The 25,917-nt window shown below is 55.7% G+C and overlaps 9 protein-coding genes across 9 annotated transcripts; 6 read left to right on the top strand and 3 right to left on the bottom strand.

The window, feature by feature from the left end:
* Positions 1–451: 451 nt before the first annotated feature.
* LTR77_004499 (uncharacterized protein) lies at positions 452–3,012 on the top strand (the record flags this gene model as incomplete). Its single annotated transcript, XM_064801753.1, has 3 exons — positions 452–767; positions 839–1,388; positions 1,515–3,012. The coding sequence occupies 3 exons, from the start codon at positions 452–454 to the stop codon at positions 3,010–3,012; spliced, it is 2,364 nt and encodes a 787-aa protein (XP_064660383.1).
* A 688-nt stretch (positions 3,013–3,700) lies between these two features.
* LTR77_004498 (uncharacterized protein) lies at positions 3,701–5,911 on the top strand (the record flags this gene model as incomplete). The annotated part of the gene is made up of 2 exons (XM_064801752.1): positions 3,701–4,542; positions 4,576–5,911. The coding sequence occupies 2 exons, from the start codon at positions 3,701–3,703 to the stop codon at positions 5,909–5,911; spliced, it is 2,178 nt and encodes a 725-aa protein (XP_064660382.1).
* A 1,112-nt stretch (positions 5,912–7,023) lies between these two features.
* On the top strand, positions 7,024–11,857 carry CDR1 (Multidrug resistance protein; the record flags this gene model as incomplete). Its single annotated transcript, XM_064801751.1, has 4 exons — positions 7,024–8,778; positions 8,845–9,413; positions 9,549–11,236; positions 11,292–11,857. The coding sequence occupies 4 exons, from the start codon at positions 7,024–7,026 to the stop codon at positions 11,855–11,857; spliced, it is 4,578 nt and encodes a 1,525-aa protein (XP_064660381.1).
* A 741-nt stretch (positions 11,858–12,598) lies between these two features.
* Positions 12,599–13,973, top strand: LTR77_004496 (uncharacterized protein; the record flags this gene model as incomplete). The annotated part of the gene is made up of 2 exons (XM_064801750.1): positions 12,599–12,805; positions 12,855–13,973. 2 exons carry the CDS (start codon positions 12,599–12,601, stop codon positions 13,971–13,973), a joined length of 1,326 nt encoding a protein of 441 aa, XP_064660380.1.
* A 268-nt stretch (positions 13,974–14,241) lies between these two features.
* Positions 14,242–14,703, bottom strand: LTR77_004495 (uncharacterized protein; the record flags this gene model as incomplete). Its single annotated transcript, XM_064801749.1, has 1 exon — positions 14,242–14,703. One exon carries the CDS (start codon positions 14,701–14,703, stop codon positions 14,242–14,244), a length of 462 nt encoding a protein of 153 aa, XP_064660379.1.
* A 1,095-nt stretch (positions 14,704–15,798) lies between these two features.
* LTR77_004494 (uncharacterized protein) lies at positions 15,799–17,835 on the top strand (the record flags this gene model as incomplete). Its single annotated transcript, XM_064801748.1, has 1 exon — positions 15,799–17,835. One exon carries the CDS (start codon positions 15,799–15,801, stop codon positions 17,833–17,835), a length of 2,037 nt encoding a protein of 678 aa, XP_064660378.1.
* A 271-nt stretch (positions 17,836–18,106) lies between these two features.
* LTR77_004493 (uncharacterized protein) lies at positions 18,107–19,246 on the bottom strand (the record flags this gene model as incomplete). The annotated part of the gene is made up of 2 exons (XM_064801747.1): positions 18,107–19,178; positions 19,230–19,246. The coding sequence occupies 2 exons, from the start codon at positions 19,244–19,246 to the stop codon at positions 18,107–18,109; spliced, it is 1,089 nt and encodes a 362-aa protein (XP_064660377.1).
* A 221-nt stretch (positions 19,247–19,467) lies between these two features.
* MTR4 (ATP-dependent RNA helicase mtr4) lies at positions 19,468–22,753 on the top strand (the record flags this gene model as incomplete). The annotated part of the gene is made up of 2 exons (XM_064801746.1): positions 19,468–22,517; positions 22,573–22,753. The coding sequence occupies 2 exons, from the start codon at positions 19,468–19,470 to the stop codon at positions 22,751–22,753; spliced, it is 3,231 nt and encodes a 1,076-aa protein (XP_064660376.1).
* A 120-nt stretch (positions 22,754–22,873) lies between these two features.
* On the bottom strand, positions 22,874–25,792 carry LTR77_004491 (uncharacterized protein; the record flags this gene model as incomplete). Its single annotated transcript, XM_064801745.1, has 3 exons — positions 22,874–25,339; positions 25,387–25,480; positions 25,533–25,792. 3 exons carry the CDS (start codon positions 25,790–25,792, stop codon positions 22,874–22,876), a joined length of 2,820 nt encoding a protein of 939 aa, XP_064660375.1.
* Between the last annotated feature and the right edge of the window lie 125 nt (positions 25,793–25,917).

Genomic DNA, 25,917 nt, shown 5'->3' with positions numbered 1-25,917 from the left:
GTGTGACTGATGATACTAAACAATGACACGCAGCATGTATGCGGTTGTTGGCGAGGTCGAGGAGATGAGGTCAAATGCGCAAGTCGAACGCGAACACGACTTTGCAACGGCTGCGCAGTTATTGGATCGGGATCTGCCGGAGCTAGCGCCGGGCTTCCGAAGCATTTCCTAAAGACCCGAGCGCCTCCATCGCGGCTACCTACTCCCAGTACAAGACATCAATGCTTGCGCTCGCCGCTTCCCAAGGGGACGGTAAGATAAGTGCGTACACGGGTAAATCCACCTCACTCCCTCCACTTCCCTCTGTCTGCTTCACTTCGTCCACTAGGTCCAACGATTATCAGAGAGCATACAATACCTCCTAGCAGACATCTCCATCTCCAGCAGTCGCAGCGCGCTAGTCTCTGCTCTGTCATACCAAGGTTCCCTGGACGCGGTCTTCGAAGCAAGTATGCTTCCCGATTTCTTGCACGGCAGCTTCAAGCGCTACGAGGAGGACACTTCCATTTTCATGCACTGGCTCGTCGACACGGCGTCGAAATGCCAGTGCCAGCAAGCACCCAAAGACTCGAAGCCTTCTCGAAGCAGTGCAAGCTTGAGGATCAGTTTCGAGGAGATCAGTCGCCTTGGAGACGTTGTTACGAAACACAAGACCACAGTACCTACATCCGTCCTCGCTGCTGTTAGGCGGGCCATATCTCTTCGAAGGCAGTCTCGGATTAGTATTCAGGAAACTGCGGACGAGCGAGCTGCTCCGATGAGCAACAGTCTGCTTTCATCCGAGTACTTGAACCGCTGTGCCAACGCTTGGAACAGCAGTCACCTGGGCATACCTCAGTATCCATCGATGAGACAGCAACCAAGAACCCAAGCAACCATGAGAACGAGGTCCCAGTCTCCACGAATGACTCGTTTGGTGCGCTTGCCCTTGAAAGACAAGAGGGTTTCAAAGACACTATTGCCAGAGAGACGATCCCACCCCATCAGCGTCTGGTTGAGATCGATGAAAAGGGCACCAGATACGACGGTCCCGGGTCCCTCGGTTGCTTTCGCATCTTCTGCTTGTTCGAGGACTTGCACAACATTCGCGAATTCGTCTCGCAGACTGTCACCGAGTACGCCAACGGCAAGATCGATCTTGCGAATATGGCTATCGTCGCTGATACCGCAGTTGACCTGGCGAACCAACTCCTCGGCGAGTTCACCTCTGCTTCGAAAAAGATCACAGAGCTAAGGAACGGAGTCAACCTCCAGCAGTTCATCTACAAAACGGCCTGCTTGTCTCGAGGGAAGGACCCAAAGCCTCCACCAGAATCTGGGCTGCCCTATGACGTGGAGATGGAGGATGTCGCAGAATGGTGCTATTTGCGCACGCACTTCTGCTTAGAGTAAGTCGTCGACGGCCCTCTCCACCCCTCTTGGTGACAGCCCCTTCCACCATCAAAACATCAAACCAACTGTTTCCACTACGGGCGCAGGCTTATAGTGTGATGGACGCTAACCCCTCGTTGCAGGTTCTTCGCCCAATGCCTCGCATCGAAGCGACTTCCGAGCTCCAACAAAAGTCAACCTGGTCTACCCGGCCTGGGGGTCGAGGGAAGTGAGACGAATCAGGCGACTCGGTTCAACAACGACGCAAATATTCTGATCAAACTTCTCGCAGAGTTCGCGTTTCTGCAAAAATTTGGTCTCGATCTGCCGGTGCAGGATGAGATCACGATGGGTTTCAAGAAGTATGCGAAGGAGAAGAAGATCGGTGTGTGGTTGTGCTTCGCTGCGCAAATTCTCTTGGATGTTCACCACGGCTTAGCGCATACCAAATGCGTGCCGTTCAGCGATCTCAGGCTCTCTGCGCTGCGGACAAAACAGACAATCGAGGAACATTGGGAGCTGAGCAAGACATTCACCACCGGGCCGGAGATCTGGATGGCAAAAGGTGAAGAGTCAATCGCAATGCTCCATCGCGAGGTACATCGCTGGGTCATGGATGACGTTCTTTCTGACATGAGGAACCAGAACATGCCGCGACACATTCAGAAGAGTCTCGAAGCCGCCGGTGGCATCGAGAAGCATTTCCTTCTCAAATCACATGCCATCCTCTCCGGGTTGCTTGCCTTCAACTTCACCTTGCGCATGCAAGCCGCAGGGGTCTTGCTCATGAACCAATGGTACGAGGTCGTGAAGATGGCATATCTGTACAATGCGATTCGACAAAGCGGCATCTGCAGCCTCACATGGCCCGACATGGACGTCTTCATCGAGCTACACGGTGCTGAACACATCTTTCCGGGTGGACGGCCCACAACCGCAGATGAGTCTCTCAAGAAGCTCGAACTTGCTGCAGGCATCAGTGATTCGGACAACTCTGCGAGCCACCCACCAGCAATTGATAAGCGCAAGGTGCGGATCATGGAGCCCAGCGAAATGGTGAAGGATATCATCCAAGAACGCTATTTGATGCATGGTCAAAGCAAGATCTCGTTCGAGAACGTCGACAAGCTCATCGAGGAGATAGCATCGGGCACCGAAGGCCACTCCATCAGTGGTGAACAAGAGCTAAGTACAGACTCCGGCTTGAAGGTGATATGCTCGCGATGGGCGCAAAGTCACCATCTAGATGCGTACGAGCTGCTCGCAGCCATCAAGCAAGGCCTGTACACCGACGAGCCTCGTCTGCAGTTCAACTATTTCGGCATGCACAAACGCTGCGTCGAGATCCTCCGTCAGGTCCAGCTCAAGGAGAACCACAAACTCCGCGAGTATTTCGGTCCGGATTACGTTCCTGACGACGACATGATCTCTCATCTGGTATTCTGGATCTTGACTGTTGCTCAAGGCTCGGCTGCTGCTGGCCTACAGCCGGGTCTTTTGCCGGCGACGAATGGTAGCAGTGTCGTGGCCAGCAGGATTATGATTAGCTGCGCAGAGGTCATGAAAGAGTACCTCCGGAAGAACGGGGACAAGGCGTGCAAGGAGCTGAAGACCTTCTGCAAGAACAAGACGTTTGGGTAGACGGGAAGAAACGGCGCTGGACCTGTTGTGAAGGAGCTACCATGGCGGTTCAGCGTGGAGGATGTTCTTGACCCGGCATCGCTGGCTGGTTGCAAAACCGGAACACTCGTTTCCAGGCAGAGTGATTGCGAGAAGAAAGCGGCAGCTCACCGATGTGCTCTCTTCCTTCGGTCGTTTGTTGGCGCACTATGGCAACCATTCATTGGCCCTCTAGTTGATATACGCATTCTTCGAATGCCAAAATTACACCTTACCTTTCCGTACCCATGTATGGAATATACACGAGCTTCCACATTGCTTTGACACTCTAGCGTACAAGCGGGAGACAGTGAAAGCGGCCCAGCGGTCAGGTCTGGCAGCCTTCTCTCAAAATCCAACCGTCCCGGAAAGGCCACAACACTCTCGTGGGTACCTGTAGGCTTGTTTTTGGGGGAAAAGATTCATCACACGGCTACATGTAGCTCTGACCCGGTGGGCCGCTTTCACTGTCTCTCGCTTGGCGTATTCCCGAATCCATTGAACTGGAAGAGTGCATCCCTGACAAAGTGAAGCTTTGGGGGTTTTCGCATTCACTCCTCCTAAGATCGATGACGTAGCGTGATTGTGATTGGCTGAGAACATGTTCTGTCTGGACTTCACCTATACATACCATTGATTGAATACATTGTGTATAATGAGCAATGTCCTAATGCCTCCCACCGTCTCAACTGGCCTCGCAATCACAAACCCACTGGTAAAATACCGTGCCCTGGTGTCAACGAAACAAATCCAACAGGACCAGGGACAACTTCGCTTGGCCTTGCATTTACAGAGACTATATGACCGTCTGATCGACTACGAGCCCCAGCAAGAATATAGTCACCGCCTTGATCAGATCTCCCGTGCTGTCCGGAAGCAGCAACCTTCCAATGGCTCCGCAAAGTCTACCGATGAAGTTGTGCCCCAACCGCCAAAGCAAAGTACATGGCGGTCTTTTCTGGCGGCGAAGGAGAAGAGAGACTCCCTTGCCTTGACCCGCAGATTGACGTCTCAGGAGTCTGCGATGGAGATGTCTTCACCTAGAGGACTGATGCTGCATGGCGAAGTCGGGACGGGCAAGTCGATGCTCATTGACCTCTTCGCGGATTGTCTTCCTACGCGCAAGAAGCGGCGATGGCACTTCAATACGTTCATGCTTGAGACCTTTTCCAAACTCGAGGCTTTTAGACGGCACAAGCTATTACAGGATCAAGATAATGGCGATGATTACTCTGTGCTTTGGATGGCCAAGGACTTGATTCAGACATCGCCAATACTGTTTCTGGACGAGTTCCAGATGCCCGACCGTGTTGCATCGAAGATCTTAACAAATCTGATGACTTCGTTCTTCCAGCTCGGTGGCGTGTTGATAGCTACATCAAACCGCATGCCGGAGGAGCTGGCGAAGGCGAGCGGCATTGAATTCTCGCCTCCCCCTAGCAGGATGGAGAGTCTGGGCTGGCAATTCGGATTCCGTAGGAAAGTGCAGAGTCCATACGCAGGGCGGAATGAGTTTGCGGCATTTCTTGACGTCCTCAAGGCTAGGTGTGAGGTCTGGGAGATGGGTGGTGGGAAGGACTACAGGAGGTTAGAAAGTACCAGTGCCGCGGCACCACCGACGCAGAAAGGCGAAGAGGACGTGCAATGGAGAATGGACGAGTATCTCGATCTCCAGCACAGCGCTGGTATGGCTGGATGGCCTCATGCTGAGGGAGAACAGCCTGCGGAGAAGGAAGATACAACGTCTTCTGCAGCTGCGATGCCGCGCTTCTTCTTCGTTGATTCTGGCGATGACGCAGCCCAGCAGCAAGCATACAACTCGGTGCTCGAAGCTGCATCGGGCACGTCGACCGACACCATCAAGCTCGAGCCCAGCACAATGAGAGTCTACGGACGAACAATACCAATACCGCGGACGTACAAGGGCATCACCGAGTGGACATTTGCAGAGATCTGCAAGACTACCCTTGGGCCAGCGGACTACACCACGTTGGCTTCCACCTACCACACGCTCATCCTCAAGGACGTCCCGGTCTTGACATGGCTGATGAAAAACGAGGCGAGGCGGCTCATCACCCTTCTTGATGCTCTCTACGAATGCAAATGCAAGCTCTTCGTCATTGCCGAAGCAGGACCAGACGACATTTTCTTTCCAGAACAGAGCCTGTCCGGCGAGGAGAGCGATGCGATCCAATCCGAGACTTTCTCTGAAGCCTATCAAGACGCCACCGCGCCCTTCCGACCCAACATCCTGAGTGACAATCCCAACTACGCAGAACCAGATCCCGAGCCCAACTATACCCACGCCCGTCTCGCCGGCCTCCTAAGTGCAGATGCTCTCGAAGACGACCCGCCGAACAGGCCTGCCCAACAAGGCAAGAATGCGTTTGGCCGCTCTTTCGGAAGGACAGACTCAGAGATGGAGCGCAAACCCATCGATCCCGACGACCAGCCAAGGTATCGCTCTCCTGATTTCGGCAAAGCGAGCGCTTTCACCGGAGAGGATGAGCGCTTCGCATATAAGCGTGCGCAAAGCCGGCTCTGGGAGATGTGCGGTGCGAAGTGGTGGGCCAGGAATGAAGAGGGCTGGCACAGGCCGTTGCCTGCAGAGGTGAGGAGGTGGGAGCGAGCTGTTGGTGAGGATGCACCGTCGAGTCCAGGTGAAGGACAGAGCGACGTTTCCGTAGGAGAAGCGGCGGTGGATGAGACGAGGGACGAAAGCATGTTCAAACGTGGTGGGAGTCCGTTCAGAACCTCTGAGGAGCCGCCTCCGAAGTTCAGCTGGGTGCATGCATGGGGGACTATGCAGTGGGGAAAGAAGGCAGGAGCATGGGGGAGGGGCCCAGAAGGTCTCAAGGATCGCGGTGATGAGAAGAGGTGAAGCTTAAGAGGAGACCTTGATATTGGAAAGAAGGTTCCCATATTCAGAACAGATTCCAGCCATTTCTTGTCCCACCTAGCTCCCTTCCACTAACGTTGATGCTGGAGAATAGGTCGTCCCACGTCGGAGCTTTTCTGATTGACATGCATCTCCAGAAACGAACGATTGCGATAGCAAGTCAGCCGCCTCGAGGGGCTGAATAGTCTCCGAACACTTGTGCATGTCATCGCGTTGAGCTCTAGCTGAGCAGCTCAGTCGTCGTCTCCTGCACTCCATCCGCTCGGAAGTAATAACGTGAATTGCGCCGCAGCCTCGCGCTGAACCCGAGCATACGATAGCAATGGAAATACACTAGATCTTACACTGATCCACAGTAGCTACAGCACCGCCGGAGGATGCAGATGTCGACTAGGCTCCGTATCCGCGCCATACTGTAGAGTAGAAGGGGCCGCAGACGTAGTTCTTTAGGTCCATTCTAACCAAGGGTTTCGTTGTTGAGCCAAGCGTAAGCTTCCCCTTGGTGACGCAGAGTGTTTCGATGTTTTGGAGAGCCTGTGGCAACCTTTGTAAGCTTGTCGTTGAGTAAGGAGATGAAAAGGTTACACGGTCAGGAAGATGAGATTCGGAAGTTATCAACTTCCACCATCCGGTGCGTGTCGCGTCAAGATGAGTGATGATTGATTGCCTCTTGGCAGGCCGAAGTCGACAAACGGTGGCTTTTGTTCGGATCGTCGCAGATCCGACCACCGAATCATCGCGAGAGTCGAGTGGACCATCTCCCTAATCTCGCCTAGAACACACCACCGATCTTGCTAGGCCGTCCTTAGTTCCTTAGCGGTGCGGCCGCGGACACTGGATGGTTTATGCATACTGCCCTCGGCGGTTTATGAGCGCTTCTCGGGACTGCTTTCCACACTCCACTCCTTGTGCACTGCGTGAGTATATATCGCCATCGCGTCCACGTGGCGCCAAACCCGTAACAACCCAGGCCAGGACACTCTTTGAGACATTTCTTCTCTTTCTATCTCATATCTTGACAAGTGAGGTCGCTTTCTGCCAGATCTCTAGGAGCGAAAGCGGGCTGTGGCGATAAGGAAGCACACCCCGGCAACATGGCCCTCGTGGGCAACTTTGGCTTCAGCAACAACGACAGGACCGCAGAAAGTACTGGCGTGGGCTCCATTGGTGGCAACCCGTTCGTCCGGAGGGGCAGCCGTGCGCAGGATGATCCGGTTGGAGAGCAGCACGCGCGCGACCACCTAGGACCGCGGCGGGCATCTGTGCAGTCACACCAGCACGATGGCTTGACCTCCCATAACGAGAAGGAGGGTCTCGAAGAGTACGAATCCTCAGACGCCAAAGCCGAATCAGAGGAGGACGCGCAGGCCCGAGCAGATGCGACCATTACCGAGCTTGCAAAGACCTTGACACGGCAATCAACTTACACCAATGTTCCCGACTCTCCTTTCGATGCAGAACCAGACTCAGCTCTCGATCCTAATTCCAACAACTTCCGGCCCAGGTCATGGGTCAAGAGCATCATAAAGCTTACCGAGAAGGAGAACCGGACTCCGGGACGAACTGCTGGTATTGCCTTCCGCGGGCTCAACGTCCACGGCTACGGCGCCGCTACTGATTACCAAAAAGATGTTGCCAACATCTGGCTCGAGGCTGTGGGCATGGTGAAGAAGGCTTTTGGACTTGCGAAGCCACGCAGGATCGACATCCTTCGAGATTTCGAGGGTGTTGTGCACAGTGGAGAGATGCTGGTGGTTCTCGGGCCTCCCGGTTCTGGTTGCTCAACTTTTCTCAAGACGATTACTGGCGAGACTCATGGCTTCGTGGTCGATGAGGGCTCTTACCTGAACTACCAGGGTATCCCTCCAGAGAAGATGCACAAATACTTCCGTGGAGAGGCCATCTACACCGCTGAGGTCGATGTCCACTTCCCAATGATGACTGTCGCCGACACTCTTTCCTTCGCGGCGCGGGCCAGAGCACCCAAGAACATCCCCGGCGGTCTCAAAGCACAGGAGTGGGCGGATCATCTACGAGATGTGTTCATGGCTACCTTCGGTATCAGCCATACGAAGAACACCAAGGTTGGAAACGATTTCGTAAGAGGTGTTTCTGGTGGAGAGAGAAAGCGTGTCACCATCGCCGAAGCTGCGCTAAGCGGAGCACCTCTCCAATGCTGGGACAACTCAACTCGAGGTCTCGACAGCGCCAACGCCATCGAGTTCTGCAAGACTCTCCGAATCAGTACCGAGCTTATGGGCGCAGCTGCGTGTGTTGCCATCTACCAAGCACCACAGGCTGCCTACGACATCTTCGACAAAGCCCTTGTACTCTACGAAGGCAGGCAGATCTTCTTCGGATCAACTACGGAGGCAAAGGAATACTTCGTGCGTATGGGCTTCCGTTGTCCCGAGCGAGCAACAACACCGGATTTCCTCACTTCAATGACATCGCCACAAGAGCGGTTCATTCGGGAAGGCTTCGAGGGCAAGGTGCCTCGCACACCAGACGAATTTGCTGCAGCATGGAAGGCCAGTCCGGAGCGAGCGGCTCTCCTGAAGGAGCTGGATTCATACGAGCACAAGTTCCCGTTCGAGGGCGAGCAGTACAATCGTTTTGTCGAGAGCCGGCAAGCTCAACAAGCCAAGCACCAACGCCTGAAGTCGCCATACACGCTCTCTTACAGCCAGCAGGTCAAACTATGCCTTTGGCGGGGCCTCTTGCGCCTCAGATCCGACCCTTCCCTTACGTTTACCCAACTCTTCGGCAATTTTATCATGGCTCTTGTGCTCGGATCTGTCTTCTACAACATGCCAGATACCACAGACACCTTCTTCCAGAGGGGAGCCGTAATTTTCTTCGCTGCAAGTCACCCGATCCTACGCTCCAAGCAGTCACGCTAATGCCCTCTCCAGGTCCTCATGAACGCTTTCGGAAGTGCCCTCGAAATCCTGACCCTCTATGCTCAGCGTCTTATTGTCGAGAAGCATGACCGCTACGCCTTGTACCACCCTTCTGCCGAAGCTTTTGCGAGCATGTTGACCGACATGCCTTACAAGCTTGCCAACTCTATCATCTTCAACATTACGCTCTACTTCATGGCCAATCTACGAAGGACGCCCGGGGCTTTCTTCTTCTTCTGGTTCATCAGCTTGATCCTAACGCTGACGATGAGTATGCTGTTCCGAACGATCGCATCCGTGTCTAGGACTTTGTCGCAAGCCATGGCTCCAGCTGCAATCATTATCCTGGCCATCATTATCTTTACTGGGTTCGCTATTCCTACCCGGTATATGCTGGGCTGGTGCAGATGGATCAACTGGATCGATCCGGTGGCATACGGCTTCGAGTCTCTCATGGTCAACGAATTTCACAACAAGAACTACGACTGCAGCCAGTTCATTCCAACATACGGCTCTCTCAGCGACAACTCGCAGGTCTGCACTGCCGTGGGTTCCCGGGCCGGACTAAGATACGTTAATGGGTGAGTACCTCATGATTAGAATCCCCTTCCTGGTCTTCCCCATTCCGTCATACAAAGCACACACTTATCAAGTCCTTCCTCCTTCAATGTTTGGGACATCAGCTAACCCCCCCATTGCGACGACTACATTAACAGTTCTTTCGACTACTACCACTCGCACAAGTACCGCAACATCGCCATCATCTTCGCCTTCATGATCTTCTTGATGGTGGTGTACGTCGCTGCTACAGAGCTGATCTCCGCGAAGAAGTCGAAGGGCGAAGTGCTTGTCTTCCGCAAAGGCCACACACCTGCTTCGCTCAAGGAGAAGACGAGCGACGAGGAGACAGTTGACAGCGGGAATGGAGCTGCGCTGGCCAAGCAAGAAAGCTATACTTCAGCGACGGACATCATCCAGAAGCAGACCGCCATCTTCAGCTGGAAGAACGTTTGCTACGACATCAAGATCAAGAGCGAAGAGCGCCGCATTCTGGACCACGTTGATGGATGGGTCAAGCCTGGCACGCTGACCGCTTTGATGGGTGTATCTGGTGCCGGGAAGACGACGCTTCTTGACGTCTTGGCAACTCGAGTCACGATGGGTGTGATCACTGGTGACATCAAAGTGGACGGACGCCAGCGCGACTCCTCGTTCCAACGCAAGACCGGCTACGTTCAGCAACAGGACTTACACTTGCAGACATCGACCGTCCGCGAAGCTCTCAACTTCAGCGCCCTTCTACGCCAACCAGCCCACGTACCCCGCAAAGAGAAGATTGACTACGTCGACGAGGTGATCAAGCTTCTGGATATGGAGGAGTACGCTGACGCTGTTGTCGGTATCCCGGGAGAAGGTCTAAACGTCGAACAGCGCAAGCGTCTGACGATTGGTGTTGAACTCGCAGCCAAGCCCGAATTGCTTCTCTTCCTGGACGAGCCGACCTCTGGTCTTGATTCGCAGACGTCGTGGGCCATTCTCGACCTGCTCGAAAAGCTGAAGAACTCTGGCCAAGCTATTGTCACTGTCGTACACCAGCCGTCCGCAGTCCTCTTCCAGAGATTTGACCGGTTGTTGTTCCTCGCTGCGGGCGGCAAGACTGTGTACTTCGGCGAGATTGGAGAGAACAGCAACACCATGACCAAGTACTTCGAGGCGAACGGCGCACACCCATGTCCGGCTGAAGCCAACCCTGCCGAATGGATGTTGGAGGTTATCGGTGCGGCTCCCGGTAGCTCTACCGACATCGATTGGCGTGAAGTCTGGCGCAACAGCCCTGAGTATCAAGAAGTCCTGAAAGAGTTGGAGCGTATTGAGACACAACGTCCCAACGAAGTTCCACCCCGTGCCAGCTCGGATGACAAGGCCTCCTATCGCGAGTTCGCTGCCCCCTTCGGCGTTCAATTGCTCGAGGTCACCAAGCGAGTCTTCTCGCAATACTGGCGAACGCCGTCCTACATTTACTCCAAGCTGGCCCTCTGCCTGTTCTCCTCGCTCTTCATCGGCTTCATCTTCTTCAACGCCCCGCTCACGCAGCAAGGCCTGCAGAACCAGATGTTCAGTATCTTTATGCTTTTCACCATCTTCGGCCAACTGGTTCAACAGATCATGCCGCACTTCGTTACGCAGAGAGCGCTGTACGAAGTTCGGGAGCGGCCTAGCAAGACGTACAGCTGGAAGGCCTTCATGTTCGCCAACATCTTCGTGGAGCTGCCGTGGAACAGCTTCATGGCTGTGATCATCTTCTTCTGCTTCTACTACCCGATCGGACTTTACAAGAACGCTGAGCCGACGGGTGCGGTGCATCTCCGCGGCGCGCAATTCTTTTTGTTCGTGTGGCAGTTCTGTAAGTACCACCCGTACCCTCGCCCCTTCCCAGACGTCTGCTAATTTTCGAGTAGTGCTCTTCACAAGTTCCTTCACAAACTTGATGATTGCCGGCATCGCCGATGCGGAAACAGGAGGCAACCTGGCCAATCTGCTCTTCTCCCTCTGCCTCATCTTCTGCGGTGTCCTCCAAACCGCAAGCGCCTTACCCGGCTTCTGGATCTTCATGTACCGTGTCAGCCCCTTCACCTACCTCGTCGAAGGCATGTTGTCCGTCGGAATCGCCAACACGAGCGTCCGCTGCGCCGACAACGAGTTCGTCAACTTCTCGCCTCCCAACGGCCAGACCTGTGGGGAGTACATGGAGCGCTGGACGTCAATGGCCGGAGGCTACTTGCAGGATCCGAGCGCGACGGGTCAGTGCTCCTTCTGCACTTACGACGACACCAATGTCTTCTTGTCGCAGATTGGAAGCTCGTATAGCAATGTCTGGCGGGACTTTGGGATTCTGTGGGCGTTTATTATCTTCAATATCTTTGCGGCTGTGGGCATCTACTGGTTGGCGAGAGTGCCTAAGAATGCTGGGAAGGAGGAGAAGGCTTCTTCGGGACAGGAGACTTCTGAGAAGACTTCGGAATAGAAAGTAGAAGGGGTTGGCATCAAGGAGTCGTAAGGAATATAGATTGTGGTAGACTTGTAGAATAATACGTCTCAGGACGCCGGGATTGTTCTCGAAGCCGGCATCAATCTGCGTTCTCTCTGCGTACCCGCTCAAGGACATCCGAACTCCTTCGGCCATCACAAGAGTACATCGTTATCATCGCCCATCGCCGTCCCCAAGACCTTAGCACTCTCAATCTCGCCTCACGAGATAGGCCTTGCCGATATCGCCACCTTATACCGAACTCCATCCGCGCATACCATCGGCTTACATACCTACATTTCGCCCGTAATGTCCCAGCCCTCAACGCCGTACCTGCATTCGCACAGTGGTTGCACGACAGATAAGCCGCGCAGGTTACGTCGATGTGCGCCCTACGGCACGTGGGTGTAGTGCAGAATTTGGGTAGAGATTTTTGCCAGGCGCCGCTTGCGGGCTGTGGCGGGAAAGAAGAGATGGAACGTTCATCGTCTATAAGAGTCACGGATGACCCACTTGTACAGTGCCATTGGGAGAAAGATAATACTGAACTTGTATTGCCACATCTTTCTTGCAATTGAAGAGTTCGAAGTGCTTCTATCCTACACGTACTCACCGCCATCTGGAGTCATCGAAGGCAATCTACGAAAAGTTTCTCGACAAATCTAGTCCATTGACTCACATCAGAGAACGACAGACTCGAAGGCAGCTTCATAGAAGAGGCTACCTACGCAACACAACATGGCACCAGCTGCAGTTTCAGCCGAGTCCTCCGGCACGACGACTCCAACGACAAAGTCCGCTTCCGCCCTCACTCAAGCCGGCATCAAACACATGCGCGCCGGCAGCAGCACACAAGCACCCCTAGACGCCTCCCTCATGACCACGGAGTTGACAAAATCACCTCGCGCCGTACCCGAGCCTGAGAGCCCTGAGGTCCTCGCGCAGGTAAGTCCCTCTCCCCAAAAACTTCTAGACGGAACTGACCCTCCCACAGAAAACCTGCACCGACCACATGGTCACCGCAAAATGGACCGTCGAATCTGGCTGGGAAGCCCCCGAACTCAAACCCTACGGCGCCTTCTCCATCATGCCCACCGCCAGCGTCCTCCACTACGCCACCGAATGCTTCGAAGGCCTCAAACTCTACCGCGGCAACGACCGCAAACTCCGCCTCTTCCGCGTGTCCCGCAACTGCGAGCGCATGCGCAAGTCCGCCGCACGGATCGCACTTCCCGACTTCGACCCCAGGGAGCTGGAGAAGCTGATCAAAGCCCTCTGTGCGCGGGACGGGGCGAAATGGTTGCCCAAGGACCGCCCAGGGTTTCTTTACCTGAGGCCGACGATGATTGCGACGGATGCGGCGTTGGGGGTGCAGAGGCCGAAGGAGGCGCTGCTTTATATTATCCTGGCGTGTTTTCCGGATATGAGTAAGAGTCTTGGTGCGCCTGCGCCGCCGGCGTTGAATGGTACGGTGAATGGGGATGGGCATGCGAAGCCGGCTTCGAGTGGGTTGAAGCTGTTGGCGTCGAATGAGGACAGTGTTCGTGCGTGGCCGGGTGGGTTTGGGTTTGCGAAGGTTGGGGCGAATTACGGTCCTTCGCTTGTGGCGCAGGGGGAGGCGAGGGCGAGAGGGTTTGATCAGGTGCTGTGGTTGTTTGGGTCGGAGTGTTACGTTACCGAAGCCGGCGCGAGCAACTTCTTCGTGGTCTGGCGGAACAAGGAGACTGGACGACTGGAGCTGGTGACTGCGCCGCTGGAAGAGCGTATCATCCTTGAAGGCGTGACGCGGGCGTCCGTTCTCCAGCTCGCGAAGCAGCGACTGGCCAAGTCAATCGAAGGAATCGAAGCCGTGGATGTGGTCGAGAAGCGCTTCGTGATGGATGATATCATCTCCGCGTACAAGGACGGCAGACTGGTGGAAGCATTCGCGGCTGGGACGGCTTTCTTCATTGCGCCGGTTGGCCACATCCATTTCCGCGGCAAGGAGATCCAGGTGCCAACCGAGGAGGGAGAGTCGGGTGTCTACACGCGGGTCATCAAGCAGTGGTTGATGGACATAATGTACGGCCCTGAGGAGCATGAGTGGGGCGTCGTTGTGGACGAGGTGGCGTGAGCATGAGCCTGTAGAGGGTGTTCTCGATGGCGCAGTTGCGATCCAAGGTGTCCAGGGAGTTGAGGTCGATCTGGGTGGATGTTTGTGCGTTCGGGAAGGTTGTGAGCGTTTGGCCGAACGACATAGAAATGTAATACCTACAGATGGTTGCAAAGCAGTCTCCATTGTCCAGCATATATGGCCACTCATCAGGAGTGATTCAGGGCGTTCGTTGCTCTCTTCGAGAACACAGTCAGTCAAGCCACCCATATTCTGGCATTAGGCAATCTTACCCATGCGCAGTTCTGAGCTCCTTGATAGCCGTTGAACTCAGGTAGGTCGTCATGACCGGAATCAGCCTCTTCTTCGTGTCTCCCACATCCCGCTGTCGCATGGTCTCGAAGGCCGCCTCCTCCCCTTCGCTGGCCTCGTCCTCCTCGACCCCTTCACTCCCCTTCACCCCATCCCGTGGAATCTCGGTCATCTCAGAGCCCAGCGCATTGTACTGGTAGACAGCCACACCCTTCGCAACGAGCTCGCGCTTAGCTATCTCGACAATGCTGATGACCTTGTTGGCCGCTTGTGCTTTCGCGGTCAGAGCCACCACCACTGGTTTGGACCCTTGCGCCGGTGCTGTGGCGAGTTTTGCGGTCACGGCAGCGGTTCGGGAAGATATCTGAGTTGAGGAGTGCACGCTGAGCTTGACCAGCTCGTATTTGTCGGACAGCAGCTTCTCAGAGGGGGGCTGCATGGTGCCTGATGGTGTTGGCGTGATGTAGCCTGGAGTGGCGAGTCTCGCAAGCCGTTGGACCTGAGAAGCGTCCACAGTCGCTTGTCGGTTGTTGTCGTGCAGTTGAAGGTCTATTGAGAGTCATGTGACAGCTATACAACGAATCAGAAAGCTGCATTGCGGTCGGTTTGGCTCTCTTCCACATACGGCAGGAAGGCACAATTCCAGACGAGCTATGAGCGGGTGATTACGACACGACCTCGAATCTTACACGGTAGGCGAGCTCTCCGTGTTGACGGGCAATGCAGTGTGTTGCGTGCTTGTTCCTCGCCGTCCCCAACCGACCCAGCTTTCTTCAGCAGTCTCTCATCACAACGCGACACGCCTCTTGCAAACGAGCGAGAGACGGTTCGTTGCACAACGTCGTCCGTGTCGTCCGTGTCGTCCGCGGGCGGCGGCCGGCAATGGGAAGCCGAGCCAGCATTCCATGAGAACCAGGAGAACTTTCTACTGCGAAACAAGTCTAGGGCGGGAGGTGCAGCCAATGGACAAACGGCGCATCTTGCATCGACTAGCGGAATCGGGGCTGGCTGCAGCTTTCGATGATGGGAGGATCCACAACTGCACCGAGATGCCACGCCTACGCCTCCTCCCAATCTCATCTTCCTGTCATCTTCGTCTCTACTAATCGACCAGCTCCTCCTTCTCTTCGCCCTTTCTTCTTTCCACCCCCATAGACGGCCTTCTTTGCCCTTCACCCACTTGTACTGTGTTATTAGCGTTCTTTGTAATTATACACTTGGCCTCGCGGCGACTGCCTGCTCCTCTTCCCGCTTATCTCCGTCCGTCCTTTCGACCACTTCGACTCACCACATTCTCAGCGTTCGCCCCTTCTCGACATCTCGAGTCGCCACGCACTCGCGCATGTTCGCCGCTTCCTCTCGAGGCATAACCACCACCGTATCGACGTAATCGTGCCGTCACGAACTCGTCGTCACCACTTCCGCGAGCCGGCCGCAAGCCAGGCTCTGTCGCATTCCATATTACCAAGCGCTTGATGGAGACTCGAACCGCCAGGCAACCTCTTCGGGCTTGTTGAAGCCTTGCACACCCACCATGCAGAGCATTTTCCGGTTACCTTGGTGCAGTGATCCTATCGCGCCTAAGTCCGACCATGCCGTGCTGGAGAAGATGCGCGCATCGCCTGTGGTAGAAATACCGGCGCTGCAGAAGCTCAAGCGCAAGCGGACGAACAGCTCGGAGATGTCGCCATCTCGGGCGCAGGACAACAAGAAGGCGCGAACTGGTCACTATGAACTACCGCCGATTCAGGTCTCGAACTTTCAAGCAGGCGGCAAGCCTAGCTTTACAGAAACCCCTGCACAGATATCAGAGGCGAGCCCTGCATTGAATGCTCCCGCTATGCCGGCGCGTCCGGATACTGAACGGCATTCACCAAATGCTGGATCCCTCAGGATGACTGGCCAGCAAACACCTCCCAAACCTGCGGATACTCCGCGAGAGACGAACGTGATGGCGTTGCAAGTGCCTGCATCTGAAGACGCCAAGGGCTACACGCCTCTCCAGCAAGTCATCGAAAATGAGTTCAACATGCAAATTTTAATGAAGCACAACGAGCTTCGTTTAATCGAGCAGGAACTCGCCAAATGTCAGACCGCTCTGGAGCAACTGCGACGATGCGAACTGCGACCTTATCCAGGCAGCGAACGACCATCTGAAGCACTGACTTCTGGTACTGGTCCAGCGGTTGCACCACCTCCCGGTTTCACCCGGCCGAGTCATCCCGCGCCGCATGGCGTGACAGATGGGCCTTACTCTCGCCACTACAAACACTGGCTATTGCAAGATCCGCAATTCGACTCGGTGCCTGTTCAATCTCTGCAGCCTGAAGCAGCCGCGCGACCAACGCGCAACAGTGGGCCAACCAGCAGAAGATTGGTTAACCAGGCGTTTTCGTTCCCAGGCCGGCCTTCGGAACGGCTACCCGCGATACCGAATTATCCTCCGCCAGCACCAGCCAAGGACAGGAACTTACCCAACGTGCTGCGGCGGTCCACTGATGGCAAGCTGGTGAAGCTCATCTGCAATAACTGCCAGCGTGGCAACTTCTCCAGCATCCAAGGCTTCTTGAACCACTGCCGGATAGCACACAAGGTCGATTACAAGTCGCACGATGCTGCGGCGATAGATTGCGGTCAGCCTCTTGACGAGTCTGAAGCTGCGACGCTACCGCCCGAGACGCAGCATACCCCTGTACCGAAGCCACCACCAAGTCGAGCTCCCGCTGCTGCTGCTCCGTCCACTTCCACGCCGCATCGCGCAAACTTCGTCCATCCATTCAACAGCTCGACCGGCTCTTCAGTGAAACTCAACCAGCCTCGGCATCCTATCGCACCCCGTCAACCCGTGCAAAGCCTCAGCTCAGCAACATCCACCACTGCCCAGTCATCTTTCACGCCTGCCGCCCAGCTACCCCGCCTGTCCGCGCATTTTGCCAAGCATCATGTGGGTGGCGATTTGGCCAAAGCGGCAGAGGAGGCGAAGCAGAAGATCGATCTCAGCAGCGAGGAGCTTCCGTCACCAGCATTTTCCGAGCAACCCTCACCCTCTGGCACACCAACCGGCGCCCGCTCACTCGCCACTGCTGGACGTACCGGCACACTCGGCATCAACAGCGGCTCCATCCCACGCCCACCAAGCCGTAAAGGCTTCCGACAAATAATGCCGCAATCGAAAGCCCGCCCATCACCACTGGCGCCCATGCCGCCCAACGATTCCTCAACCATCAAGCACGAACACGAACACAGTGAGAGCCCAGCATCTCCACACTCCCACGACCACAGCATAGAACTCAGTCCTCACACTGCTGACAGCAACCCGGGCTTAGTCTCCGACCACGAAGACGACGACGAGCACGGCTCCGCGTCCGAGTCCGAGGAAGGCCCTGCGCCGCATTCTCCCGCTACGCGGCCCATACCGGTTCCTGGAAACAGGACCTCTTGTGCTGATAACGTGGAGATCGACGTCGCGGTGGACGGGGAGGAGGTTGAGCGGGATGGGGTGGTGATTCGACGAAATAGTGTTTCGGACGAGGGGGGGAAATTTGGTGCGTCGGGGAAGAGGGGTGTGTGAGAGGTACAAGCAAAGGGCGTGGGCAGGCCGCCTTGGGTGTCGGCAATGGCTAGAATACGCATTCGGGACTTTGCTCTGATGTTAACACTGTGTTGCGTAAGTCGAAGCAACGGCGATTAAGAATAACAAATCTCCACTTTTACAATCATCTGCCGTATTTCATTGCGTCTCTTGAATTCATTGCTCTGGTTTGAAAGAACATAGTCACTTCGTGCCGCGATAGTGGGTCCTGTGTGTGGTCGGGCGAACAAAATTTCGGTTTCACTCCGTGCTATGATGCTATCGCTCCTTCCATGCCGGACACCTGTGCTTCTGGCTGTACCGCTTCCACAGTACCAAACAAGCCGTTCAAGAACCCTTCCGCCTCCCTTCCCACCCTCACCAGATCCAATCTTCGTAACGCGCTCCGCTGCGCCTCCAGCACCTCCGGCTCCTCAAAGACATCTTTCATGACCTCTCCTTCCTTCACCCAGTAGCCGTCCACTTTCCGCCGCATATCTGCGTTCCTCACTACTCCATTACGAATGATGCCCAGTCCTCGCGCCTTGCCCACCACACCCTCAAACACCCGCGCAGAATTGCCGATTCTTTCGGCTGGCGCAGGAGGCGTCAGAAAAGCGCGTCCAGTCGCCTGCAACCAGATCACCCATCCCAGCACGGCATCCAAGGTAGCAATAGCCAGCCCGCGGTAGACGTGCATCTTCCAGTAGGCGAAGTCCACCTCTCCAAGCCTCGTGCTCCGCGCATTGGCCGTGGAGTCGTAGTTGGCGACGTAGTAGAGCTCTGCAGCGCCCAACAGCAGGCCTGTGATCGTGGCTACGGTGCACCATTTGCTTCCTTCCATGCCGGAGAGGCTGCGCGATGTTGCTATGCCAAGCGCGATGAGATGCAGCAAGTGCGGAGCTAAGAGCGAAGGCGCGGCGTAGAGGAGGTACATCTGTCCTGCATCTCGATCATTGGGCGTGGCAAAGGGACAAGTGGTGAGGGTGTTCGGCCCAAACCGGGCATAGAGAAGTCGGGCGTCTAGACCCCCCGCGTCGAAAACTTGGCGGAGTTTCTCATCCTGCGCCGTAGGCGGGTGGTGCGCGGAAAGACGGGAAAGCAGAACACCGGCGCTGGTCTGGAGGCGGGAGGAAGTGAGGCGGAAGATGTTCTGCGGGTGGAAGACGGGGAGGGTGGAGAGGAAGGCCAGGACTCCGGAGAGGAAGAGGACGCCTAGGGCGTAGGAGGTTGTCGTGGGGAGGGGTTTGATTTGAGAGGCTGGTCGGGAGCGGATTGCGCGGTAGTACCCTATTGCTTTGGGGAGGAGTAGAGGGCCGAAGAAGATGGCGAGGGATTGGATGCTGGTGTCTTAGTCAGCAGGATGATCTCGCATTGGGAGATTATCTACTCGCGTCTTCCAGGCGACCATTTTTTCCTGCTTCTTGACTCTATTGCTGGTTATTAACGACAACCAAAGACGACACGTTCATCAGATGTTGGTTTAGATGTTGGAGCTGTCTAAAGTAGAAGTGGCCTGTGCTGCGCGCTAGCGCGATTATTTTCTGGAAACCTCAAGCGCGAGCACCTTGCGACTGCGGCTGTTTCCACACAACATTCGCAACAGCCATTGTCACAGTCACAGCCGCCGCTATGGAGGACGACATGTTTGACGTCTTCGACGAGAAGGCTCCGAAGCGGACTGACAGTGGCAAGCAGGACAAGAAGAAGAGCAAGAAGCGCTCGCTCGACGGCGAGGTGAAGAGCGCCGATGATACACAGATGAGCGACGCCCCCGTCAACGGCGGAACGGAAGTGAGAGACTATGCGCAGGATGGATCAGCGGAGCCAGAGACGCGCGAGCAGAAGCGCATGCGGAAAGCGGAAGAGCCTATGCCCGTGGTCACAGACACCTTCGAAACTGAAGAGTCTCGCGAGGTAGATGCGGCGGCGGGACTTCAAGCGCAGAAGGATGACGAGGCCGTGGTGCTCCGGCATCAAGTCCGCCACCAGGCTGCGCTGCCCCCGGACGCGAACATCGATTACAAGCCGCTGCACACGCACAAGCGAGTCGAGAAGCCCGCGCGAGAGTGGCCGTTCAAGCTCGACCCTTTCCAGGAGCTGTCTATCTCGGCTATTGAGCGCAATGAGAGTGTGCTGGTGTCGGCGCATACCAGTGCGGGCAAGACGGTGGTTGCAGAATACGCCATTGCGCAGTGTCTCAAGAACAACCAGAGGGTAATCTACACCAGTCCGATCAAAGCGCTGAGCAACCAGAAGTACCGTGAGTTCAGCGCAGAATTTGGCGATGTCGGCCTCATGACCGGAGACGTCACCATCAACCCGACTGCCACCTGTCTGGTCATGACTACGGAGATTCTACGGTCTATGCTTTACCGCGGCAGTGAGATCATGAGAGAAGTCGCTTGGGTGGTGTTCGACGAGGTGCACTACATGCGTGACAAGGAGCGAGGTGTCGTCTGGGAGGAGACGATCATTCTCTTACCAGACAAGGTGCGCTACGTCTTCCTGTCCGCCACCATTCCCAACGCCATGCAATTCGCCGAATGGATCGCAAAGATGCACAGCCAGGTGTGTCATGTGGTCTACACCGACTTCAGACCGACACCATTACAGCATTACTTCTTCCCTGCAGGCGCCGACGGCATCCACCTTGTTGTCGATGAGAAGGGCGTTTTTCGCGAGGAGAACTTCAACAAGGCCATGGCCACCATTTCAGACAAAGCCGGCGATGACGGCTCCAACCCCATGGCTAAGCGCAAGGGGAAGGGGAAGGACAAGCGGGTGAACAAGGGTGGCCAGAAGGAGGGTCCGACGGACATCTACAAGATCGTGAAGATGATCATGATGAAGAACTACAACCCGGTCATTGTCTTCTCTTTCTCGAAGCGCGATTGCGAGCGGTATGCGCTGCAGATGAGCCAGCTGGCGTTCAACGACGAGTCGGAGAAGGCCATGGTGACGAAAGTGTTCAACTCTGCCATCGACATGCTTTCGGAGGAAGACAAGGAGCTGCCACAGATCCAGCACATCCTGCCGCTGCTGCGGAGAGGCATCGGCATTCATCATTCTGGGCTGCTTCCGATCCTTAAGGAGACCATCGAGATCTTGTTTCAAGAGGGACTGATCAAGGTCCTCTTCGCGACCGAGACATTCTCGATCGGCCTCAATATGCCTGCAAAGACGGTCGTCTTCACCTCTGTACGCAAGTTCGACGGCGTCTCGCAACGATGGGTCACACCAAGCGAGTTCATCCAGATGTCCGGGAGAGCAGGTCGTCGAGGTCTCGATGATCGCGGTATTGTGATCATGATGATCGACGAGAAGATGGACCCGACTGTTGCAAAGACGATCGTGCGTGGCGAGCAAGACAAGCTCAACAGCGCGTTCTACCTGGGCTACAACATGATACTGAATCTGATCCGTGTCGAAGGCATCAACCCTGAATTCATGCTGGAGTCCTGCTTCTTCCAATTCCAGAACGCCGCGTCCGTTTCAGGTCACCAGCGCGAGTTGGAAGACCTGGAGCAGAAGCGCTTGGACATGTTCATCGAGAACGAGCAGGAGATCAAGGAGTACTACGAGCTTCGGGAGAATCTGACGAGCTACACCAAGGACCTGAAGGCTGTGATCACAGACCCGCAGTATCTGACCAAGTTCCTGCAGCCTGGTAGGCTAGTCAAGGTCAGGTACGAGGATCACGACTTCGGATGGGGCGCTGTCGTCAACTACGTGAAGGTCAGGCCCGGGAAGAACCAGAAGGAGGAAGACATTCTGCGTGGCGCTTCGGTGGTCGTGGACGTCATCATGCCCATTGCCGCAGACTCGACGGCACCACCCATCGGCTACAAGCTCAACGACGATCTCCCTCCCAAGGTACGACCCTCAATACCAGGTGAGAAGAACAAGATGGAAGTCGTACCGGTGATGAACGGAACCATCGACGCCGTGGGCCACATCCGCCTGTTCCTTCCCCAGGACCTCAGATCGCCTGAGCAGAAGAACGTCGTCCGCAGGTCGCTGGAAGAAGTTTCAAAGCGCTTCCCAGATGGTGTCTCTATTCTCGATCCTATCGAGAACATGGGCATCACCGACGAAGCCTTCAAGAAGCTCCTGCGCAAGATCGAGATCATGGAGAACAAGTTCCTCAACCACCCCCTCCACAAATCCGACCGCATGCCCGCACTCTACGAGCAGTACGGCGAAAAAGTCGCACTCAACAAGAAAATCAAATCGCTCCGCAAGAAAATCTCAGACGGCCAATCCGCCCTCCAACTCGACGAGCTCAAGAACCGCAAGCGCGTCCTTCGTCGCCTGGGCTTCGTCAACGAAGCGGACGTCGTGCAGCTCAAAGCCCGCGTCGCCTGCGAGATCAGCACCGGCGACGAGCTTGTCCTGGCCGAGCTGCTGTTCAACCGCTTCTTCAACGAGCTCACGCCTGAGCAGTGCGCGGCAGCGCTCTCGGTGTTCATCTTCGAGGAGAAGAGCAACGAGATGCCGACGCTGCGTGACGAGCTGGCGAAGGCGTATCGGGACATTAAGGCCGAGGCGAGTAAGGTGGCGAAGATCAGCGCGGAGAGTAAGATGGTGGTGAATGAGGAGGAGTATTTGCAGGGCTTCAAGTGCGAGTTGATGGAGGTGGTGTATGAGTGGACGCATGGTGCGAGCTTTGCTGCGATTTGGTACGTGACATCTCCTACCATACTTGATATTGTTTTGTGCTAACCGCTTTGATAGCAAAATGACGGACGTCTACGAAGGCTCCCTCATCCGCCTCTTCCGTCGGCTGGAGGAGTTACTGCGGCAGATTGCGCAAGCAGCGAAGGTCATGGGCAGCGAGGAGCTGCAGCAGAAGTTCGAGGCGGCGCTGGGCAAGGTCCGGAGGGACATTGTCGCCGCCCAATCACTGTACCTATAGATCACGCTGTGTTTGTCGCTGCTTGGTGTGAGCATTGTGGCGCATGCCGATGATGCTCACTCGAACTTGTTGCAAACACTGGCAGCATAGCCGACTGTTGCATAGTCATGTATATGTGTACTATCGGTTCAAACTCAACAGCCCTTCCACGTATCTCCTAGCATCCACCCCAATCCCGCCAGCGAGCGCGGCGGGACCCCATCCTGCGCTAGCGCCGCCTGTAGGGTCTCTGTCTCGGCTTCCGAGACCCAGCGACATGTTGCTGAATAGGCTCGTCATCGCATTGCTGCCCGCTGAGGATGTAGACTTGGACACCCTGCCCGAATCTGTGGCCTTCCGCACTAAGAATGCAATACGATGCATATCCGGTTGCGTCTCGGGCACAGTCTCCACCTTCATCTCCTCGCCTGCTATGTGGATATTTTGATCGCTGCGCAACGTCGCGACAGACTCCTGGCTGCCCGTTTCATCTTCAGCGTCGGTGGTAGCAATCGCCGGAGCAGAAGGCGGAACCTTCATCCACACCACCCACCAGCCGCGACTCGTCTTACTGGTGCGCTCGATGTCGTTCTTGCGACTCCGAACGCTTTGCAGGGTGTTGAGGATCTGGCTGTGGACATTGAGGGCCTCCAGACGAGTCCACTCGGCAGGAGCGGAGGTGTCGCTGCGCAGCATTGTGAGGATGCCTTCGGCGGCTGGAGTGCCAGGGATGGGAATGTTGGGTATACTGGTGTGGACCGTGAGGAGACGAGGGTCGTAGATGAGGTCGAAGATTGGAGCGGAGCTTTTGCCTTTGGACGGCAGGGTGTTACGCTCGGTGGTGCTGGCTGTGTCGCTTTCTGGTGTGTCGGTAGCTGTCGCGGCGTGAGAGCTCTCGATCCGTTGTGCGATCTTATCGACGTCGGTAGACGAGAGCAATGCTTTGCGAATAGGCGAGAGGATCTGGTGGAGGGAGCGGTAGAATTCTGTCCATTGCAGTGACGAGGTTCGGTTCCTGAAGAGAAAACAGTAGATGAAAGGCCGGTGGACGTATATCAGCACTCTCATTCGCCTGTATTTCATGATTGCCTCAATGCCGGTTGTGACATCCGGTACAGTGGCCTTAGCCTCGTCCTCCGGCTCGTCGATTGGTCGCTTAATCAGCTCAACTTGGATGGTACGCAAGACAATACGAGAGCCAGCCCCATCAGTGTTCAAGCTACCGTCAGTAAAGTCGACGTCCTCGGCTTCCGTCGAGGCGTCCAGGTCGCCTCGCAGACCGATCAAGAAGTGACCTCTGTTCTCTTGCCGTATCTGAGCAGCAGCCTTCGACCTGAGCGTCTCGCCATCTGGTATAGGATCGACCTGGGTCATGACTGCATTCTCCTCAGGTTCAGGCTCCTTCTGCCCTTTGCCGTTATCTTTCCTCTTCGTGGAAAAAGGTCGCTTCGACTGCATACTAGCAGAGCTCTGCCGCGAAGTCGAGGGGCGCTTCTGTGAATTCTTGCCGAAAGTACTGAGTCCGAACGTCAGGTACTTCATGTACTGATCCGGAATGCCGAGTGTGGTAGCAGGCTCCTGCACCGCAACCTCATCGTCATCCTCCCTCTCCGAAGTGCTCTGATCAGCGTTGCGCGTAGCATTCTCCAGCGCCCTCTCTGTGGCCGTAACTATTGGCGGTGGTACGCTCGGTCTGCTGGGATCCGCTGGCGTCGGCGTTCGCTCTGGCGTTGTTGCGTAGTCGTGAGATGCAACACGAGGATGGATCTCCGGCCGTCGATCTACAACTGCGCCAGGCTCAACTTCCCCCTGTACTTCGGCAGAGTCAAGTGGTTGTTCGTCTTGAGCCTGTTTGAGATCGCCACGCTCTGGAGAAGGTGGCTTGGGTGTAATGGCGTTTCCATTCGACGACCTTCTTGGGTCCGGATTCCTTCGTCTGCGTTTCCGACGGTCACGTAGCGGGTTGTCGCGGACGCCGTATGCATACTCGCCGTAGCTGTAGATCTGTCTCATCCAGAGCGATACGTCACGTATCGAATGTCGTTCCAGCGCGCCTATTCCTGAGAACACTATCCCATCTGATGCAATCGGCGGAGTACCATTCCCCATCCATGGCATCGCCTCTTCGTCATCCGCCTTCTCTTTATCTTCTGACACGGGATCTCCGAATCTCGAGACGAGTACATCCTCCAGTCCCTCAGTCCGTCGTACCAGATCTTCCAGGACCTCCCTCTCCCCGCTGCCCCATTCCTCCTCTCCAACTCCATAGCCCAGCTCGCCTCCACTCGCAAGCTTTATGCCATTGAAGATGTCGACGGCCGGGTTGCCATGCAGCAGCACATCCCAGCTCCTCGAAAAGCGTGACCAGTATCGATCCAGCGTGTTACAGAATTTATCTCTTGACAAGCGGACGAAGAGGTCATCCAGCGAAGGACCGTGGTGCAAGCAGAATATCGAATGCGCCTGGAGCAATTGCTGGACTAGCAGCGCAGGTGGACTGATCTCTCGAGAGGAGTATTCGACGGTGAGTTGCTGATCGCTACTGTCGCCGCCCTTCTTCGCAGAGTCTGAGGGCGGTATTGAAGGCAATTGAGTAAGATCGATCGACTGTACCATAGTCAGACTTGACCTCATACCGCTGTCTCGCAACCTACCGCAAGTATCCACCACCCCTTCTCCAGCTCGCGCAGAACTATCCTGCTCCTGTCCGTCTCGATCGAGTCCACGGGCTCGCCATTCGAAAAGCTCCTGCGATCACGCTTAGCCAGTACACCCGGTACCCATCAATAACCACCATTACTTCGCGAAATCCACCATACCCTGCGCAAGCCCAATCTGCCTCAACTTCTCATTCTCTTCCTGGCGCAGCGCATCGCTGCCCACTCCTTCGCTGCGCGACTGTTTCTTCGCGGCGGCGCGAGCCTCGTTGGCGACGCGCGAGTAGTAGTAGACGAGCTGGTCGCGGAAGGTCTCATCGGTCGGGCCTAGGGTCGGATTGTAGATGGCGAGGAAGGCCAGGCGTGCTGGCACGACCCTTGATGGCCATTCTATCGTGCTCATCTCATGCTGTTGTAAGCGTTGCAGGTTTACGTGCAATGCGCGTCAGACCTTGAATCTTGGTTGCGCTGTGAGGGTCCTTCCTGATTGGGAATTGGGCGATATTATGCACATGTTCTTGGGAGGTG

Source organism: Saxophila tyrrhenica (assembly GCF_035928015.1).
Source record: "Saxophila tyrrhenica strain CCFEE 5935 chromosome Unknown scaffold_6, whole genome shotgun sequence".
NCBI classification, from domain to species: Eukaryota; Fungi; Ascomycota; class Dothideomycetes; order Mycosphaerellales; family Extremaceae; genus Saxophila; species Saxophila tyrrhenica.
Note: the sequence above shows the minus strand (reverse complement) of the source record. Positions and strands in the feature narration are given on the sequence as shown.